The 21077-nt window shown below is 39.8% G+C and overlaps 1 protein-coding gene across 1 annotated transcript in view; it reads left to right on the top strand.

The window, feature by feature from the left end:
• KIF13B (kinesin family member 13B) overlaps positions 1-21077 on the top strand; it is a 198236-nt gene that overhangs the window by 73559 nt on the left and 103600 nt on the right. Inside the window, exons 5-12 of the mRNA XM_024746932.1 lie at positions 409-421; positions 5085-5145; positions 7323-7415; positions 8232-8412; positions 12755-12842; positions 16043-16177; positions 18165-18277; positions 19448-19559. Of these exons, the coding sequence (XP_024602700.1) occupies positions 409-421; positions 5085-5145; positions 7323-7415; positions 8232-8412; positions 12755-12842; positions 16043-16177; positions 18165-18277; positions 19448-19559 (796 nt within the window). The remainder of the gene's footprint in view (positions 1-408; positions 422-5084; positions 5146-7322; positions 7416-8231; positions 8413-12754; positions 12843-16042; positions 16178-18164; positions 18278-19447; positions 19560-21077) is intronic.

Below are 21077 nucleotides of genomic sequence, written 5' to 3' on the forward strand. Positions count from 1 at the left end.
CTGCTGCTTTATCAAAGCAGAGGAGACTGCTTGGAAGTAAGATCAGATGCTAAAAAGTAAAGAATTTAAAAAAAATATTTACAAGTTGTATACAAGGATAAGTAAAAGGTAGAAAGCAGAAATATTAGGACTTTAAAAATTATCCGGTGCTCAGATAATCTTTCTTCTACCTGAGAGATACGTTAGTTTTCTATAATTAGCATTCTATCCTACTAGCTAATAGATATTACTTTATCCTTTATTTCAAATTGCTATATGATTTCAAAGTTAATATTTTATATTCTTAATAAAGATTTACATGATGTTTATTGTTTTACCCTTCAGAAAGCATCTTCTAACTAAAAAAAAAATTTTAAACCCTTTCTCTTTTCTTTCATGTCATTGATGACATCTCTTTTGGGAACTCAGAAGCCAGCCAAAGGTAAGAGATTTGGTTTATTATGTGATGCTTGTAAAGGTCTTATGGGCATATTTTTGAAGTACTGGTAATTTTCTTCTCAAAAATAAAAATTTTCTCTGGCATTTTTATAAAAAAAAAATAATGCAAGCTGTCAGCCTGTTCATAAATCCAAAGCCATTTATTGGTGTAAGAGGTTTATAGAAAAGCTGTATTTGTACTTTGACCAATTCTGTCCAGTCTCCTGGCAACTGCAACACAGATTCCTTTTGTGCCCTGCTGTTCGCCGTGGATTGGCTCGAAACTGCTCGTCCCATACTGTGGTCAGAACCATAGCAGGCAGACTCATCCATGTTGCTCCTGGGACAGCTGGGGACACATTCTCAGGCCAACAGAAACCTGCCCTGGCCCACAGCTTCCTCAAGGGAATATGCTTTCATCTGAGATTTGAGCCCAGATTCTAAAGAATCTTCGGTGGGATGGGTCAGTTCCTGTATCTCTTAGGAAACGTAGTTGTGCCAAAGTAGGCACAAGGACTGTATTATTGAATTGATCATTCTCTGGAAGTTTCCAGGAAATTTAGATTTTTATCTGCATTCTTGGAGTTTGGTTTAAGAGTCCGTGGTTGAACTGTAATTCCATTTTCTATTATTGTTGCTAAAGTATGTATAAACTTGTCACTTGGGACTCTGAATGATTACAAAAAAGAAGTTTAATATGGCACTGACTTCTTTATATATGTAGAACTAATTTCATTAGTTTTATCTTTTCTGTGAAAAGATGCCAGATTATTTTTGTTTTCTTAATTTTTGATGGAACAGAGGCTGGAGATAGCAGTAAAAATGTGAGGAAACATTACATGACTATTTAAAAACTATTCATGTTTTATTTAATTCAACTGTATCTTAACGTTTAGGGAAAATGTGTTGGCGTAAAAAATATGGAAGGGCCAACACCACACTATTAACATGGTGGTTCCCTCTGAGGAGAAAATGCTTGGTGAATGGGAGACCTTTATTCCTTATGTTTTGGTGTTATTTGACTTGTTATAATGAATGTGTGTTTCTTCTCTGTGACTTAGAAAAAGTTTTTTTTTTTTAATTTTAAAGGAAAAATGTTTATTTAGAAAGAAAAGGGCTTGTCTGCTTTAGGAAATCTGTGGCTGGAAGATACCTGTAATAATTTACAAACTTCCTGAAACTTAAAGAGGACCATTCAGTGTTGTTAGTAAACAAGAACTAAGCATTCCTAGTTCCCAACTTTGTACAAGGCTGTGGCACCTTCCTGTAACTGGGGAAGAGAGCAAATCCAGCCTGTGGTGAAGGGCCTGGTGGGGAGCAGACAGAGCGCTCAAAGGCTGGGTTCAGCTCCCATCTCCCCACCTGCAGGTCACCAGCTTCTTGACTTCCTTGTACCCCAGGGCCTCCCGTGTAGTATCAGCTGTTGTTGCGGTTACTTTAATGGTAGCTTCTCTACTGGAATTGAGAACAAGAATTGTGAAAGAACTCCCTGAATTTAAGAAGATGTTGGAGGTAGAAGTTTATTAATTAATTTATTTATTTTGGCTGTGTTGGGTCTTCGTTTCTGTGCGAGGGCTTTCTCTAGTTGCGGCGAGCGGGGGCCACTCTTCATCACGGTGCGCGGGCCTCTCACTATCGTGGCCTCTCTTGTTGCAGAGCACAGGCTCCAGACGCGCAGGCTCAGTAGTTGTGGCTCACGGGCCTAGTTGCTCTGCGGCATGTGGGATCTTCCCAGACCAGGGCTCAAACCCGTGTCCCCTGCTTTAGCAGGCAGATTCTCAACCAGTGTGCCACCAGGGAAGCCCAACTCCCTGAATTTAAAAAAGAAAGAAAAGAAAGGAAAAACCCACAGTCGGAGGGAGAGGAGTGCCATTTAGAGCCTGATCTCTGAGATGTTCACACAGATGGACTGTTCAAGTGTGAGCTAAGCTTACAAGCAAAGAATCAGGATGGTGTCCACTTAAGCTTGGTAAGAGCAGAATCAAATAAAGTGCTGAGAGATGAGAGCTGAATGTTAGAACAGAAGAAACCTAATTTGAGCTTCATATCTTATTTAATCTCTCCCTGCTGACTAGTGTAGCTGGAAAAGCAGCCCCCACTGGAGGTTTTGGTCCACAGTCCTTTGGGGCCACCTTCCATCTTCCTTCTTTTCCTGCCCTTTCTGTTGGAGAATTGCTAACATAGGGAGCCACCACTGTTGACAGACACATGTTTAGCTCTGGAAAAATGTTGAGGATTAGTAATGTACCACATAGTGCTGAGGCTGGGTGGATGGCTTCTGGGCTCCAGGGTTCCCACCTCCTCCGGGGTGTTGTCCGTCATTGGGCTTCTGCCTACCTTTTTGGCCTTGCTTCCCCATCACTGCCCCACCCCAGGGAACAAATGCCTCGTGCCACTGTTTTGCACAAAGATGTGGGTGTTCTGATCCTTCCTTGCTCTAAAGGTGTTTCTAGCCAGTTGCCCTTTCGGTTGCCCCCAGGGCCCCTAGCCACTCACTGAGCTGTTTTCCTGCTGCACTCCTGGAATTGCTCTTAGCTTTGCAGCCATCTCCTCCTGCCGTGATTTGGCCTGTGCTCTCCCTGTGGTCCCCATCTCACACCGCACCAGTCTCATTGCAACTGTTTTTCAGGGCTTCTCAGTTTCTGGTCCAGGTATAAGCAAGCAATCTTGATTTCAAAAACTTGCTCTCCTTTCCCTGCTTCTTTCCCTTTTAGGCTCTTTCCCTCCCTCTCTCCATCATTTTGTGTTAATTTCAAGTAGAGGTGGATATAGGCATGCATACTTAATTTACCATCCTAATCTAATTTCCTCTTTAAAAAAATGTAACTCTTAGACCTCTGATCCACATGATAGCCTTGTGAGTTCACACAGAAACATTCTTCTGCCAACTCCAAACTCATAGCAGGGACAGATAAGACATTTAAAAATATTAAAATCATGTCATTATATTCAAAAACAACATATGTCACTGCAGGGACCAGCAGCAGGCTGGGGCTGAAGTAGCGTATTTACTGGGCCTTGAGATCACACAGGTTTTCGGAGGATTGGAGGTTCAACCCTTGCAGACGAGAGGGAATCCTATGTATGGGTTGAGGACCAGAGATGCTCACCATGAGAAAACTGATTTGGGTGAGGCTCCATCAGGAAAGAAGGCTTAAAAAAAGATTTTTGGGGCTTCCCTGGTGGGGCAGTGGTTAAGAACCCGCCTGCCAATGCAGAGGACATGGGTTTGAGCCCTGGTCCGGAAAGATCCCACATGCCGTGGAGCAACTAAGCCCGTGCGCCACAACTACTGAGCCTGTGCTCTAGAGCCCATGAGCCACAACTACTGAGCCCAAGTGCCACAATTACTGAAGCCCACCCGTCTGGAGCCTGAGCTCCACAAACAAGAGAAGCCGTGACAGTGAGAAGCCCATGCACCACAACGAAGAGTAGCCCCCACTTGCCGCAACTAGAGAAAGCCCGTGCACAGCAACGAAGACCCAACGCAGCCAAAAATAAATAAACAAATAAATTTAGGGGAAAAAATTTATATATATTAAAAGAAAAAAGGATTTCTGGCCACCAACATTGAGCCAATTTCTGTGTTAGGTAGGAGGGAGTAGAGACATTGGGCTTTGGAAGGACCCAAATCTGGGCTTCAGTAGCTGGGAGTGGCAGTGTAACTATTCATGTAAAGGGGGGGCCAAAGGGGGAGGAAAAAAACAGGCAATCATGTAAACCATAAAATGCAAACTCCCAATTCAGATGTACTTGCAAACTAACATATAAAGCACAAGAGGAAACCTGTCATCAGGAAGTGAGGCAACAAACTCCAAAAGTGGGAGTTTGAAATGCAAACTGAAATGAATTTAAAAACACTTAAAATCCTTAAAAAGACTAAATTGTAAAACGTGAAATCCAAAAAATTAAAAATATAATCGGTGAAAAAGACTTTTGAAAGTAAAAAAAAAAAAACGTACTTTAGAAAGTAGTAAAATGAAAGATCGAAACAAATCGTTTGTGATATCCCATGAAGTAGCAATATGTATTACTAATATTTCCAATGTATATTCTTCCTACTTTTTATGTATGTCGATTTTTGTACAGATATGAGATCATGGTCCAGACTTTCATAGCTTTTACATTAATATATGAATCTTAGTTTTCTATGCTCTTGAAGCTACACAGTATCGACCATGGGCATGTTATAGTTTATTTAAAGAATATGCATTCTCAACATGCTGTAGTAATCATCTTTACATTTTATTTAAAAAAAAAATCTTTGTTTTCTCTGATGAGAAAAGAATGTAGAGAATACATAAAAGCATAAAGAAGAAAACAAAGATATCACTAATCTTATCGTGCAGTAATAAGCTTTTATATATGTAACTGTGTGTGTGTCTAATAGCCATCATATTATACATATTGCTTTGTAACCTCCTCCCTTTTCACTTAACATTGTGAAAAGTTTTCCATGTGAAATAAAGATCTATATCATCTATAGGGTGCTTACTTGCCTATTGTAAGACTGTACCATAAATAACTAACCTCCATTGTAAGACAGGAAGTTGTTTTTATTTCACTGTTATGAACAATGTTATCAGTGTCATGACATTGTTATAACATTATAAGTATGTTACAGTTTTGTTCTTAATGCAAACTTTATTATTTTTGTTTTTCAACAGGTATTTGCATATGATCATTGTTTCTGGTCTATGGATGAATCTGTCAGAGAAAAGTATGCAGGTAAGAGTCCAGCATCCTATTAACTACTGATAATATAGAAAGGTGTTTTAGTATTTTTCCTATAAAGTATCATAGTAGTATTTTGTGTAATTTTAGAAACTACATAGAGAACTTCCTCCAGTCTTTGCTATTAGAGTTTTAACTTTGATTGGGAAATGGGAGATTCATGGTATACTGTTGTCGGTATAAGATGATAAAGTTAGATTAACAGCGTACACAGTTGAGGTTGTCTTACACGCATCCCTGGGCCTTACACACGACCATGGCATGCAGTAGCTACGTAGATTCCCTTAGATGTTTGTAATATGGTCTAGAGAGGCAGCTTGGTGTAATGAAAGAACTCTAGCCAAGGAGGAAAGGAAACCTTGAGCTTAATCCAAGCTCCACTCCTATCTCTGACTTTCAGTAAATCACTTAGGCTTTCAGTGTCCCTTTTCACCCTTTTTTTTTTTTTTAATTTTATTTTTGGCTGAGGTGGGTCTTAGTTGCAGGATCTTTGTTGTGGCATGCAGGATCTTTGTTGTGGCATGCAGGATCTTTGTTGTGACATGCAGGATCTTTGTTGTGACATGCGGGATCTTCGTTGTGGCATGTGGGATCTTTCATTGCGGCGCGCAGGCTCTTCCTTGTGGTGCGTGGGCTTCTCTCTAGTTGTGGTGCTGGGCTCCAGAGCAAGCAGGCTCTTTGTTGTGGCACGTGGGCTTGTCTTTAGGTGAGGCACACGGGCTCAGTAGTTGAGGCATTAGGGCTCAGTTGCTCCGCGGCACGTGGGATCTTAGTTCCCCGACCAGGGATCGAACTTGCATCCCCTGCATTGGAAGGTGGATTCTTTTTTTTTAAAGGTGGATTCTTAACCACTGGATCACCAGGGAAGTCCCCCTTTTCCCTCTTTAATGGAGAGGAATATGCCATATCCTCTCTAAATTTGCTCTGGGAGTCTATTCTTTTACTCTCCTCAAAGATGACTGTCTCAAGCCCCTTTTCACTACAAGTTTAAGACTACAGCGACAGGGGCTTCCCTGGTGGCACAGTGGTTGAGAGTCCACCTGCCGATGCAGGGGACACGGATTCGTGCCCTGGTCTGGGAAGATCCCACATGCCACAGAGCGGCTGGGCTCATGAGCCATGGCCACTGAGCCTGTGTGTCCAGAGCCTGTGCTCCGCAACGGGAGAGGCCACAGCGGTGAGAGGCCAGCGTACCGCAAAAAAAAAAAAAAAGACTACAGCGACAGCCAAATTAAAAAAAAATCTAAAAAAAAAGACTACAATGATAACCATATATTTCCTTTATTCCTAACTGCTTATGACACCCATTTCTAAGCAATCTTTTAAATATTGTATTGGCCTTTATCATGAAAAACAGTAGTACTACAGCTGTTTCCAAAAGTTAAGGTTAGTTTGGGCTGGCTGGCCCAGTGATGACTCTGAGGATTGCTTCAGAATCACAAGTGTGATGAGGATGAATGGATCTTGTAAATGAGCTAGAAAGTGAGGCCTAATGGAATGCTGTTTATAGCGTTCAAAATGTAACAAGCATAACAGCATCCAGTTCTTTCATATTATATTCAGGGCCCAAAGAGGTTGAATAACTTGTCAAGGCCACGTTTGGTTACTGACATATTTAATTTAGCCTGTGGAGGCGAATTGGACCCTACTATTTATGTCCATGGTTGAAAGCTAGAAGAAGTGTCCCAGACCTTCCTCCCTCTCCCAGCTGGTATGTATTGTAGACCCTGTAATTAAACATTATCATTGAGGAAAAGGAGAGGGAATTGATATATATGATTATTTTGAACTTTAGTACACACTGAATAGAGCATTGGCTGAGTGGTACATAGTTAAATTCAGATCCATCTAGGTCCCAAGTATACATTTCAGATATTTATAATCATTGTTTATAAAATTAGCAGTTCATTGGTTTTTTTTGGCCGGTGTTGATTCAAGTTCATATTATCAGGAACTTTTCACTCATTTTCTGTTATGTGCTAATAACTAGATATTTCTGAAAGACATAAGCCTTTGGAAGCACTCATCAAGTTTAAAAATCTTGTTTGGTAGATAAACAAGCTGAGAAAAAAAGTGCATTTTTGAGAGTTATGTTTGTTTTTTGTTTTTTTAATTGTTCATATGTAGTTTTGGCTTAAAACATCCTACCTTTTTCTCTGTCATTCTTTCAGGTCAAGATGATGTTTTCAAGTGCCTTGGGGAGAATATCCTTCAGAATGCTTTTGATGGCTACAATGCATGTATCTTTGCCTATGGACAGACTGGTAATTGTTAAATAATCTGTTTTATTTTTAAACTTTAAAGATCCTAACAAAAAAAACCCAAAAAATACATATTGCTAGCATCTTCTCAGTTGTGATTGATAAAGGAGTGTTTTGACTTCTATACCTCTGTGGTCAACAGGAAAGAAATCTATTTAAAGTGAAGGAGTCACTTTTATAAGGGTATATCGTATAACTTGTCCAATTGAAAACTATTCTTCATGGAAAAATGGTTATGATATTTTCAAGACTTGTTAGGACTATGAGTGATTTAATTTTTTCCTCTATTTTCCTGTGCTTTCTAAATTTTCTTTAATGAATATGTGTTTTTGGTACATAGAAAATAATTTTGTAGTAGAAAAATAAGATGACTCTGATTTCTACACTGTTGCCAAAGGGTAGTGGTAGTAAGTTAATTTGCTCTGGGGCCTGTAGGGATAACGTACATTTTTTATGCTATGATTAGTGGTTGGAAGCAGGCACGTAGTATTCATCATATGGATCTTTCCAGTTCAATTTTAGGAAACTATTCCTACCTCACAATTTTTCAGTCATTTTAAGTCCTTTTTTTTTTTTTTTTTTAACGTATGATGATAGTTAAAGAAGGTTTTTATTTTCTTCCTAAAGGATGTGTACTTCTGACTTCTACATGTATAATTGGAAAGCTTCTCTACTTACTAGTGTCATCATTATATTTGGGTATATTCCTTATTTGGGACATTTTGCTAAGTGCTAGGATTTTATTATGAGCAATGGAAAGAGGGCTGTGTATTTAAACTTCTCAAGGAGACAGTAATAACTATGATTTCCATTTTTTAGGATCTGGAAAATCTTACACCATGATGGGCACAGCTGACCAACCTGGATTAATCCCAAGACTTTGCAGTGGACTCTTTGAACGAACCCAGAAAGAGGAAAACGAAGAGCAGAGTTTTAAAGTAGAAGTGTCCTATATGGAAATTTACAATGAAAAAGTTAGAGACCTTCTTGATCCCAAAGGGTAAATGACTTTGAGACTTTAATGTTGTGGTATTATGGACTATAACAGACTTAATAAATTGGCTTAAGTGAAATTTTTTTTTTTTTTTTTTGCGGTACGCGGACCTCTCACTGTTGTGGCCTCTCCCATTGCGGAGCACAGGTTCCAGACGCGCAGGCTCAGCAGCCACGGCTCGCGGGCCCAGCTGCTCCGCGGCATGTGGGATCTTCCCGGACCGGGGCATGAACCCGTGTTCCCTGCATCGGCAGGCGGACTCCCAACCACTGCGCGACCAGGGAAGCCCCAAGTGACATGTTTTATACTGAACTTGAGTAAAGAGTTATTTTTCTAGTTTTTAGTTATATTAAGAGGTTTCCTGTAGCCAGTTCTGGGCTTTTGAACTAGGGCTGAGATGGGGCAGGGAAGCATGGTTGAGCAGCACGTGTTTGGGTTATACCGTCTCTCTCAGATATATCCAAAAGCACAAACAAAAAATACGTATTGATAGTTAAGTTACTGAATATCAGTATAACTGGTATCCTTCATCAAGTAGAGTGTTTTTTGTTTGTTTTAAACCAAGAAATTTCGAATGGAATTCATCTGTTTGCAGGCTGTGACATAATCAGAAATAGTGAAACCTGGACTTCAAGATAGTTCATTTTCATGATTCTCAAGGGGGAAAAGTGTCCAATTTTATGGCGTAGGCTTTGAAAGAGAAGTAGCTTAAAAGTATTAGAAAGCCTTCAAGAACGCTGTCCTCAGTCTGCAGTCATAACTGAGGCTAATGAGGAAGATAAGGAGGATCTGAGGAAATTTGTGCACTGCACAGAGTTCTCTGAGTTCAGATTTTAAGGAAGTGCAGCAATGGAGAGAAAAACATAAAAACCCCAGCCTGTGGCTTATTGCTGGTAAGAGCAGTATTTGGAAGGTCAAAGAGCCACATGAGCTGAAGCTTATAGAAAGCGCGGAGGACGGCGAGGGCGCGTCTAGTTATTTTGGGATGAGGAGGACGATCAAGGAAAGCTGGTTTCAGAAGCAGTGGGTCACAGCGGCCCTCAATCAAGAGAAAACTAAACCTGTCAGCTCCTCACTGGCATCTGTTTTCTTTAGCAAAGATAATGATCTGCAGGCCTTTCATATGAGGCTGAATTGGCACTTAGTAGTTCTTCCCTTTTTTTTGGCTGTGCCGCGCAGCTTGCGGGGTCTTAGTTCCCCGACCGGGGATCTAACCCGGGCCCCCAGACTGCCAGGGAATTCCCGGCACTTAGTGTTTGTTTGTTTGTTTTATTTTTGGCTGTGTTGGGTCTTTGTTTCTGTGTGCAGGCTTTCTCTAGTTGTGGCGAGCGGGGGCTACTCTTCATTGCAGCGCGCAGGCCTCTCATTGTGGTGGCTTCTCCTGTTGGGGAGCGCGGGTTCTAGGTGCATGGGCTCAGTAGTTGTGGCACGCGGGCTCAGTAGTTGTGGCTCGTGGGCTCTAGAGCACAGGCTCAGTAGTTGTGGCACGCGGGCTCAGTAGTTGTGGCTCGTGGGCTCTAGAGCACAGGCTCAGTAGTTGTGGCACGCGGGCTCAGTAGTTGTGGCTCGTGGGCTCTAGAGCACAGGCTCAGTAGTTGTGGCACGCGGGCTCAGTAGTTGTGGCTCGTGGGCTCTAGAGCACAGGCTCAGTAGTTGTGGCACACAAGCTTAGTTGCTCCGGGATCCCTTAGTTCCCGGACCAGGGATCGAATCTGCATCCCCTGCATTGGCAGGCGGATTCTTAACCACTGTACCACTGGGGAAGCCCCCGGCACTTAGTGTTTTTATACAGAACTTTACTTACCATTTATCGCGTGATCACTGTATGCCAGGCACTTTGCAGTCATAGATGAAGAGCTCAGTGTGGACAGAATGGGAGTTTTGGAAACAAATAGTTATGAATCAATGCAATAATGCTTTTAAATCGTGAAGGAGGCTCACACAAAATAGGTGAGAGCAAAGAGGGAGTGACTGCCTTTGCCCGGAGGAGAAGGGAAGATTCTACAGAGAGTGCTTGATAAATTTGTACTGAGTAGGTGTTTGTCCACCGAGAAGCAGGGTGGGAACGATTCAGGCATAGGGGACAGCCTGTGCCAGAGCATGGAGGTGTGGAGAAATCAGAGGTTTGGAAAGTGACTCAGCTGTCCAATGGGGCTAAAGGGCAGTATGCACAGATGTTGAAACAGGGAACCAAAGGAAGTCCAGAGGGAGGAGGGTTGTGGCCTAGGTAGCCACATCTTGCTAAAAATTGTGCCCCTCTACGTTTTCTGGCTCTGCCTTGAATCCTTTTTCTTGCACCTTCATTTCTGTGAAAAGCATCACTTTCTTTGAGATCCCAGAAATTCCTACTCTTTCCAGAAATTCTTAGCTGACTTCATTTTCATGTTTTATATTCCACAGTGCTTATGTGAATAGCTTGAACTTTACTATCTACAATTTGCTAATAGTCTTTAGTAATCTTGTGTATAGTTTAGTAATTGACAGCATGGGCTTTGGAATCGCCTGGCTCTGGATCTAGGTCCTCTACTTGTTACCTATTGGGCAAGGCAAGTTCCTTATGCTTTCTAGGCCTCATTTGTACAGAAGGGATTATAACGTTACATAATACCTCAGAGGGCTGTTGTGAAGATAGACTGGGTTGATAGACCTGAGGTCTTAGAACATTTACTGGCACATAGTAAGTGCTCAATAAGTGTTAGCTGTTGTTGTCTCCATGAAAGTTTCTCGAGGATTTTTGTAGTGTTTCTGAAGAGCCAAAGTGAATGGATTAAAAACTCTGAAGGTGATTCCTTTTCAGCGAAAGATTAGTTGAGAGAACCTAGTTATTTTATTAATTCACTGCCTACTTTGTGTAGTAATATAATTGTTTTACTCAAGAGATAATGCAGTATATGCTATCTTTAAGAAAAAGGGAAATATGAAAGGAAAAAAGTTGTAATAGTTCTGATCTTTGGATATATTCTAAGTCAAATATTCTATATGTATTATTATTTTTAGATGTTGGGGGTAGGAGTTTATTAATTTATTTATTTTTGCTGTGCTGGGTCTTCGTTTCTGTGCGAGGGCTTTCTCTAGTTGTGGCAAGCAGGGGCCACTCTTCATCACGGTGCGCGGGCCTGTCATTATCACGGCCTCTCTTGTCGCGGAGCGCAGGCTCCAGACGCACAGGCTCAGTAGTTGTGGCTCACGGGCCTAGTTGCTCCGCGGCATGTGGGATCTTCCCAGACCAGGGCTCGAACCCATGTCCCCTGCATTAGCAGGCAGATTCTCAACCACTGCACCACCAGGGAAGCCCTCTATGTGTATTTTATATACAGTTTTATAGTAGTAAGTAAAGTTTTGGTGGTTGATCCTAGGGTACTGTAAGATTCCAAATCATTAGAAAATAATAAGTTACATAAAACAAGAATCACTTGTAATCTCACCATCAATAAATATTCTTTTTAAAAATTGTAACGTTTAGGGAATTCCCTGGTGGTCCAATGGTTAGGACATGGCACTTTCACTGCTGTGGTCCGGGTTCAATCCCTGGGCAGGGAGCTAAGATCCTGTAAGCTGCACGGTGCAACCAAAAAAAAGAATTGTAATGTTTAGATTTTTTGAAGAGCTTTTTTGACATAGAATCAGTCATCAAATATTCTTTATATTTTTTGGTTGATATCATTAAGTTTGCTATATGCTCTAAGTTTCTGACAGGTGCCCTCTACTGGTTTTAGTAGTTCCTTGTTTGTAAGAGGTTTATTTTTTTAATCATGAATGAGTATTTAATTTTATTGAATCATTTTTCAGTTTATTGAAATCACTTATTGAAATGATCATGTATATTTTTTTCCTCTTTAGTCTATCATTGTGGTAAAGAGCATGAATCTTTGTTCAGTGTTAAAACAACCTAGCAGCCCTGGGACAGTCCAACTTTATGTTTTTAAATCACTGTTAGATTCAGCCTGTTGTCTTTATTTATGTCTGTTTATATTTGTTTGTCTTTATTCATGATTGAGTTTTGTCTGTAGTTTTCTTTCTTTTGCACAGTTAACATTTATTGAGTTTCTGCTCTTTGTGCCACATTCTGTGATCTGACAAGTAGATTGTTTGTATTTATTTGACTCTGCATTCTTTGTGGTAGTAGACATCCCACAGTGTACCCTTTTGAATGATGTGAGATTTTACCACATTATCAAGTTTTTCTTACTAGTCAAGATCTTAAGTTTTGGTTTAAATTCTTCTGGGATCAAGTCTGTTTGTTCTACTTATGTGGGATCTTTGTTGAATTCAGTATGTATTTTTATTGCGCATGGCTTTTAAACAGGTTAATTGTTTAAAAATTGACTCTTTTGTTTTTACTGAACAGAAGCCGTCAAACGTTAAGAGTCAGAGAGCACAGTGTGTTGGGACCCTATGTCGATGGACTTTCTAAACTGGCTGTCACAGGCTACAAGGTAACAACATCCTTTATGTGAACTACTAAAATTCGCTGTAGCAAATTTTTTTGTTGTTGAATTTGTGATCTTTTGCTGAAAAAAAAATTATGGTAGCATCACTTAATAAGTCACAAAAAAGTTTGTAAAAAAGTTACAAAAGCCTTTATTAAAAAGCTTTGGGTCAGTTTAATTTTGAGAGAAGGTATACATATTTGCAAGGCATAGCTATTCATCTATTGTGAGACACGTTTTTCCCATTTTTATGAGCTCTAAAATTGTGATATTCCTTACGATTGTATCTTAAAATGATAAATGGCAGTATTTTTTTCTTCTGTAGTAGTACATAAAATAATGATGTTGCTTATGATTTTGTTGATTTAATGAAATAAAATATGAGTTGAGTAGTTGGAATTCAAAGCCTGTTTCTAATTTGAGAGAATCACTCTTTTACCTTTAGTTACTAGTTCTCTTCATTTTCAAACTTCACAGTTATGCTTTGTGTGAATCCGTTAGGCTTTCCTCGTGGGGAAAATGGGGGTAGGGTGAGCTGTGATGTAATATCCATTGAATTAAGAGTCAGAGACTGTTGATGGTGACAGTCTTCTCATATGACTCCTATATGACTCTGGATTGTTTACTCTATCTCACCAAGCCTCTTTGTCCTAATTTTTAGAATGGAAATTAGTTTTATTGTCTTGACTATCTTTTGAGGTAGATTCGTTAGTTCCTTTGTTCATTAATCACATTCTATCATTTGGTCAACGATACTTCATTTAGTAAACACTGTTTACTTCATTTAGTAAACATTTATTGAATACCTGTTATGTGCCAGGCATTGTGCTAAGTGCTGAAGAAATATAAAAAATGAATGAGGTGGTCCATTCCCTCAAGTTGCTTACAGATGTTATAAAGGTATTGTAAAACAACATGATTTTAAGTGCAGTGAGAGATGCATTGTTCAGGATTCATGGTAGTTTGGAGGAGGAATACCTGCCTTCAGTGGATATGTAGGTGTCCAGGGAGGGTGGTATCCAGGAAAGCTTCCTGGAGGAGATCAAATGAGATAGTGCATGTGAAAAGTCTTAGAAAACTCTACAGTATCATATAAATGTTAGGTATTGTTGTTTTAATAATGATATTTGAGAGCTTATTTCTGCAACAGTGGAGAGAGATCAAGATTTTTTTGAGAGCTCAGAGAGATTGGAAAGTATAAAAAGACAGTTTATTCAAAAAAATTAAGATTCAATAAAGAGTTTTATGTAGGAGACAACAGATTAAAGATCAATGAATGTCTAGATGATTAGAGACCAATGAATAAATGTAGGCTAGGGACTTCCGTGGTGGCGCAGTGGTTAAGAATCTGCCTGCCAATGCAGGGGACACGGGTTCAAGCCCTGATCTAGGAGGATCCCACATGCCGCAGAGCAACTAAGCCCGTACACCACAGCTACTGAGCCTGCGCTCTAGAGCCAGCGAGCCACAACTACTGAGCCTGCATGCCGCAACTACTGAGCCCTCACGCCCTACTAGAGCCCAAGTTCTGCAACAAGAGAAGCCACCCCAGTGAGAAACCCGTGCACCTCAACGAAGAGTAGCCCCCGCTCACCGCAACTAGAGAAAGCCCGCACACAGCAATGAAGACTCAATGCAGCCATAAATAAATAATTAATTAATTAATTAAAAGAAAAAAAACAAGAAACATTTATTTTTAAAGAATGTAGGCTAAATAGAATAAAGCTTTTTCATTAAGTGTCAGAATTGTAAGATTTAGTGGATCTAAAATGGATTTGGAAAAATCTAGAAAATTGTAAATTTTACATTTTGTTGTTTTTCCATTCTGGTGCCAACTTCTACCTCTTTTTGCAGTATTTTTACTTTGAGGCTTGTTATGTATCATGTTGAATTTGTCCTTAAATGTTATTCTTTTTCATTTATATAGGAAAATAGAATCTTATTATTTTTAAAGTTTTTCATATATATGTGTCAGTTAGGATTATGTTTGGCTGCATATAACTGAAAATAATATAACAGGACTTAAGTGCTTTGGAATATGAATTATTATCTGTTTTGTTCCTATGTATCCTCAGTATCTTAAAATGTACCTGGCTTGTAGTAGGTGCTTTCTGTATTTATTAGAGTGAACAAATGAATGAATGGTGAGAGGGCTGGTATGGCGACTCCAAAGCTGCTGTTAGGATCTAGATTCTTTCCAGCTTTCCACATAGAGCTAGGTCTTTAGTAATGCCCTTGTTCTCATAGTTCAGGATGGCTCAGAACCAGCATGTGATAGTGTGCCTATTCCCTTTAAGGTGAATTCCCAGGTGACTTTTTGTCTCATTCGCTAAAAGTTAGTCATATCACCAGGCTGAGTTGCAAGGGCATCTGGGAAGTGCAGTCTCTTAGTTCCGCTGCAGTGTGCTCAGTAAAGATGGGGTTCCTTTACTGGAAACAAGAGGAGGCTGGATAAAGGAAGGGAACTGGTACACTCTCTCACAAGTACAGTATGTTTCTTATTCCTCATTAAAATCCTTGTAAGGTAGATGATGTCATAGCTGTATTGTTATTTATGAAACTAGATTTCAGACTGCTTAAGTAACTGTTTTAGAGCTTATAACATTAAAAAAAAACCCGCAAAGATCCCATGATCTTTCGAGTGTATCATGCTGTCTCTGTTTTAGTTATAATGGCAATGAAGTAGTGAATCTGTGCAGAAAATTAGTCTCTTGATGTCCTCATTTTTAAAAACAGGTCTGGTAAGATATACACCAATGCAGTGATGTAATGCTATGCCTGTGTGAAGGGGTTACAAATTATTTTTGTTTGCTGTTTATTTATACAATCTAATTTGATTTAACAATTAACTTCTATTACTATAATTAAATAAGCTAAAGTTTTTCAAATTTCTAGATGAGATGAGGATTGGCATGGCATGTTTGTCCATCTTGTGGGACTTCAACATGTAGTTTCTAAACTTTTCTAATTCTTGGTCAGAGCTGCTGCTTTATTCTGCACCTACAGTAAATAATGTATTTTATTTGAGTTTTCAGAGATAGTGCTGGCTGTTGTACTCTGTGGGGCATAATGTTCATCGAGAAACAGAATGTAAACTCCAAATGTGGTTGACTAAGTAGTGAAACTTGGAATGCATTTCGTAGTATAGCAGAGTTTTAATGTTTATTAGATAATGAAATGTGTGTCTATGACTTGTTTCCACTTAGGATATTGAATCTTTGATGTCTGAAGGTAACAAATCTCGTACAGTTGCTGCAACCAACATGAATGAGGAGAGCAGCCGATCACATGCAGTCTTCAAAATCACCCTCACACACACTTTATATGATGTGAAGTCTGGGGTAGGTGTTCAGATACATGACCTTTTTTTTTTTCTTTTAATTTCTAAAGTGGATCATGGTTTATCTTATTCCCTTCAGGTGTTAGACGACTTAAAGTCCTAGCCAGGCATGTGTATCAGTTAGGACTCAGGACAAGAAACAAGCTACTCTAGGTAAACAGAAAGGGATTTAATAGAGGGAATTGGATGATTACAGAGTTGTTGGTACACCTTCTGAGGAGTGATTTCTAGACTAAATCTCTAGGAATAACCTCCAGAAGAGCACAGATCTCATCCAGTGAGGATGGTACTACCCCTGAGGCCACCCTCAGACCTGTGAGTTCCAGGCACACCCCAGAGCTGTGATCCAAGATACAGGAGTCAGTGAGACCACCTTCTTAGAGCCCTGGTAGTTGGAGAATGTGAGCTGGGATGCCTTTTTAGGAAAACTCTTATATCCACACTCCTGCTTGCCAGCAGAAAATAAGCCAAAATGGGTGAGGGGGATGACCTCTACTTTGTTTCTGCCTTCTAAATCTTAAGCAAGAATATGTGATTGACAGAACCTAAGTCACATCCTGAGCCTTGGCTGCAAGGGAGTCTGAGAAATGTAGGTTTTAGCTCTCCACCCTCTCCAAATAAAGGAAGTTGGAACAGAAGTTATACAAGCTGATGGCCCATAGTTCCTCTGCCATAGCATTTTTTGAGCTTTCAACTCTGATGGCAAACTGTATAAGCTAATAATACTCTAGCTGATTTAGTGGAGTTTCTTTTGAAGTGTTACCTTCTGCTAAACAGCAAAGTGTTAGAAGGAGTCAGTTATACTGGGGAACTTGTACTATAAGATTCTAGATTTGTAGAATAATTTTTTGAGCATTTGGACTTGAAGCTTATGAAAAGTAACAGAGCCAGAGATGTGTATGCTTCTATCACACTGAAAACTTCTGTGTTGGCTCATACATTTGTGTTTTCCCTCTTACTTTTTATGTGAACTTTTGCATATTTTATTACTACCCTCCAGCGAATCAATTTCAAATACCAGAAGCTAAAATGATCACCCTGGCAAAGTGCTGCATTTTGGCAAGATTTTCATTTGCTGAGAGCATATTTTTCTTCTTTTACCATCACAGCAAGATTAGTGCAACGACAAAAAGTTCTTTGTTTTCTATTTCCTTTTCAGCTTAAAACAAAAAACATACTGACTTTTTTTTTTTAAACCAAAAGTACTTTTGATTTGGGAAGCTTAATACCCTTTTGTTAGCAACATGTTTATTTATGGAAATAAGTATAAATGTATACTTTAAAGGAAAGTTTTAAAAAGTGATCCAGTCCATAGATTTTGGCATTGCTTTCCCACATTTCTTACATTGCTGCAGAAGTATAAACTATCTGTTTTTGAACTATGTTTTGAACTATCTGTTTTGAACTATCTGTTTTGAACATTTTTGATAAAGGAAAATGTCAGTATGTATAATAACTAGAAAAATATGTAAATTTAATACCTGAAATTATGAAACAAGGGAATTATTATATGAATAATATGAAAAATTTTAGAAAGCATTGGGTCTTTGAGGGATCCTTCTGTTGTATAAAAGTCAGATTTTTTTGTATCATAAGAAATTCAAATATTTTCCCTCAGGATTATTGGTAAATATATATGAAATTTTAAGCGTGGTTTCACATATTAAAATTTATACCTTATGAATAGTGCTTTTGTATACTTCTCTAAGAAGATTTTGTTGGGTTCCCTTCAAAATGTACCATATTGGGGGGCACTGTTTTGTTTTGAGATAGTTTTCTGTCTGGATTCGTAGTTGTGTATAATTTTGTGTGTATCTACTACTAGATTGTGTAGTTTTCTTACACTGTTATGTAGCAGCACAAATTAACTTTAAAATAACAACAGATACGCTTTAATAAAGGATTTAGATACTAGACTCATTCGGTAGAGATGTATCACTTTCTGTATTCTGTAACTGTTTGTTAGTATTTGTCGATTTGCTTCCCAGACATCTGGAGAGAAAGTGGGCAAGCTGAGCTTGGTTGATTTAGCCGGCAGTGAGCGAGCGACGAAAACGGGAGCGGCAGGTGACAGGCTGAAGGAAGGCAGCAACATCAACAAGTAAGTTGTCCAGAAGCCTGCCTCTGTTGCTTCAGTGACTTAGTAGCCAAAAGGGGGAACTTCTGTAGTTATTGAAAGAATAGGATTCCGGAATGACTGAGGCTATAAAGAATAAATAGTGTAGAATTTTTTTTCAGAGATATTTTTTAAGGGCCCGAGCCTGTTTTATGTTTTGTTGAGAGGCCTTCTGGGGCTGAGGAGCACAACCTCAGGCAAGTCCAAGGTCTCCCAAGGGTAGCCCTATTGAGGTTCAGGGCCAGGGAGTTCTTTGTCCCAGGGGGTGGTCCTATGCCTCGTAGGATGTTTAGTGGCATCCCTGACCTCTACCCACTAGGTGGCGGCAGTACTTGCCATCTCTCTCCCCAGCCCGAGTTGTGACAACATAGATTATCTCCAGATACAGCCAGCTGCCCCCTGTGGGGACATAGTCACCCTCCAGTTGAGAGCCACTGGTCTAAGCTATAGAAACAAAGATAATCGGAGTATCAGAGTCCAGCTGTGGATCTTGGCGTGGGTGTCACTGTCTGAACAAACAATAACGTGTACTGGCTACATCGGGCTTTGCTTTTTATGACAGCTGTGGTGCTTATTTATACCAAGGTTTTACTTTACAAAGTAATATTTTGTGCACCAAGTCCTTCATATGGTTATACATTTTCTTACCTTAAGCTATATTGTTAGCCCCTTGGGGGCAGGAATCTTTTCCATCCTTATGGCTCCCAGAAGGACACTTAGTGAGACAGTCATCAGTAACCAGCTGGAGATCATAGAATACCATCATCCAGATGCTACGCTATTATTTATTTATATATATATGAATGTTCTTGCCTTGTACTATGTTTTAGTTAATCGTATTGTGTTTGTGGCATCCTTTCTTAAAGATATGTGGCATTTGTGTCATTATCTTGACCTAATGGTTTACAGTTTACATTTTTTTTTTTTTACAAAAATGAAAAAAACATTGAACTAAGCAATTTTATAGCTTACAGTAGTATTAGAGGGATATCAACGTTTAGAGTTTATGTGTTCTTAACCTGAGCAGCAAAATGCTGACAACAGTGCTGTTCTCGTGCTGGTACAAAGGCATCTTGATGTTCAGTCTTTGTGCTAAAATGTGACATTTGATACACTCAGGTCTTTACGATTATTACGGTTTGTTGCACCATGCAGGTCCCTCACAACCCTCGGTCTGGTTATCTCAGCCCTAGCAGATCAGGGTGCTGGCAAAAACAAGAATAAATTTGTTCCATATCGTGACTCAGTTCTCACTTGGCTGCTCAAAGTAAGTTTTTCTCCCCCCTTTCTGGGATGCTCTTGGTGGTTGGTGAAAAGGAAGAATAAAGAGTAGACTATTGATTTCTCCCAATTATAATTTCCTACATCAGTGTTCAAATTTATAATCATTAGACTCTTACATGGTAGTCCTAATTTTAATGGATTAAGCATGGGTTTCTTTCTGATTCACCAGGACTCAGAAGCAGGGGGGTTTGCGGCACACCGAATCGCACAGTCGCCTCTGAGATTTGGGGACTAGAACAGGACCTAGTGCTGATCTGATAGCTGAGCGCGTCGTAGGAAAGGGGTTTCCACTGTGTTCCAGACCCAGCTGGACTGCTGCATCCTTCTCACAGACTCCTTTTGTTTGATGGACATTTTGGATCTTCTTTTTCTGTTTAACTTCCAGACTACTCATGATCATTTTAATTTGCTTTCAGCTGCTTAAAGCTGTTGTTAAAAGATAGAATAGAGCACACAGTCATTCACCGGTTAATTGATTCAGCATGAATGAGAGAAATGGAAATGAGGAAGAAAAAGCCTGTATGAAGCGCTGTGAGGAGGATGTAAGGAAACGCTAGACACTCCTTGCCCTGTAATCACTCAGTCTAGTAAGGGAGAGAAGTTGTATACACAGAATACTATAACACGAGTGGGTGATTCCATGAGAGAGAAGAAAATGGCATGTAATCGGAGTTTGGTGAAGAGAGAGACTATTTCCAGGTTTCTTCTAGTCTTTCAAGATTCCCTTTGGTCTTGATAGAGCTGGTGTGGTGGATTAGGTATTGGACTGGGAGTTAGAGGATATCAAATCTAGTGACAATTTAACTCCTTATAAAGTTGCCAACCCAGGATAAAATATTTTACCCAATGCTCTTTTAAAAACTGTTTTTAAAATGGAAAAATAATTTTGTGAGCCTGTTTAGTTGTGTGATGGCTTATTTTCTCAGTGATCAAGAATTTATTGAATACCTGTTACTCACTGTGCTAGTGGTTGAGCATATAAAGATGAGTTAAACACAGGCAGCTTAGTAGAGAACACAGCTTTTGACATGTTTAGAGAACCATGTTTGTAAAGGGAGTAGGGTTTTCTTCTAGCTTCTACACCCTCTCAAAGGCTTTACTAGTATTCAACTTTACTTTCTAAAACTCTACACAGTGTTTGAGCATGCTTTATTAAGTGAAATTTGCCACAGTAGAAAATCAGGTAGATTACTTCCTTTGGCCAAAATGCAATAAAAGTAGAAATTTAAAACAAAAGGATAGGGACTTCCCTGGTGGCGCAGAGGTTAAGAATCCGCCTGCCAATGCAGAGAACACGGGTTCGAGCCCTGGTCCAGGAAGATCCCACATGCCACGGAGCAACTGAGCCTGTGCACCACAGCTACTGAGAAGGATCCTGCATGCCGCGGAGTGGCTGGGCCCGTGAGCCGTGACCGCTGGGCCTGCACGTCCGGAGCCTGTGCTCTGCAGCGGGAGAGGCCACAGTGGTGAGAGGCCCACGTACTGCAAAAAAAAAAAAAAA

Source organism: Neophocaena asiaeorientalis, unplaced genomic scaffold (genome assembly GCF_003031525.2).
Source record: "Neophocaena asiaeorientalis asiaeorientalis breed wild unplaced genomic scaffold, Neophocaena_asiaeorientalis_V1.1 scaffold633, whole genome shotgun sequence".
NCBI classification, from domain to species: domain Eukaryota; kingdom Metazoa; phylum Chordata; class Mammalia; order Artiodactyla; family Phocoenidae; genus Neophocaena; species Neophocaena asiaeorientalis.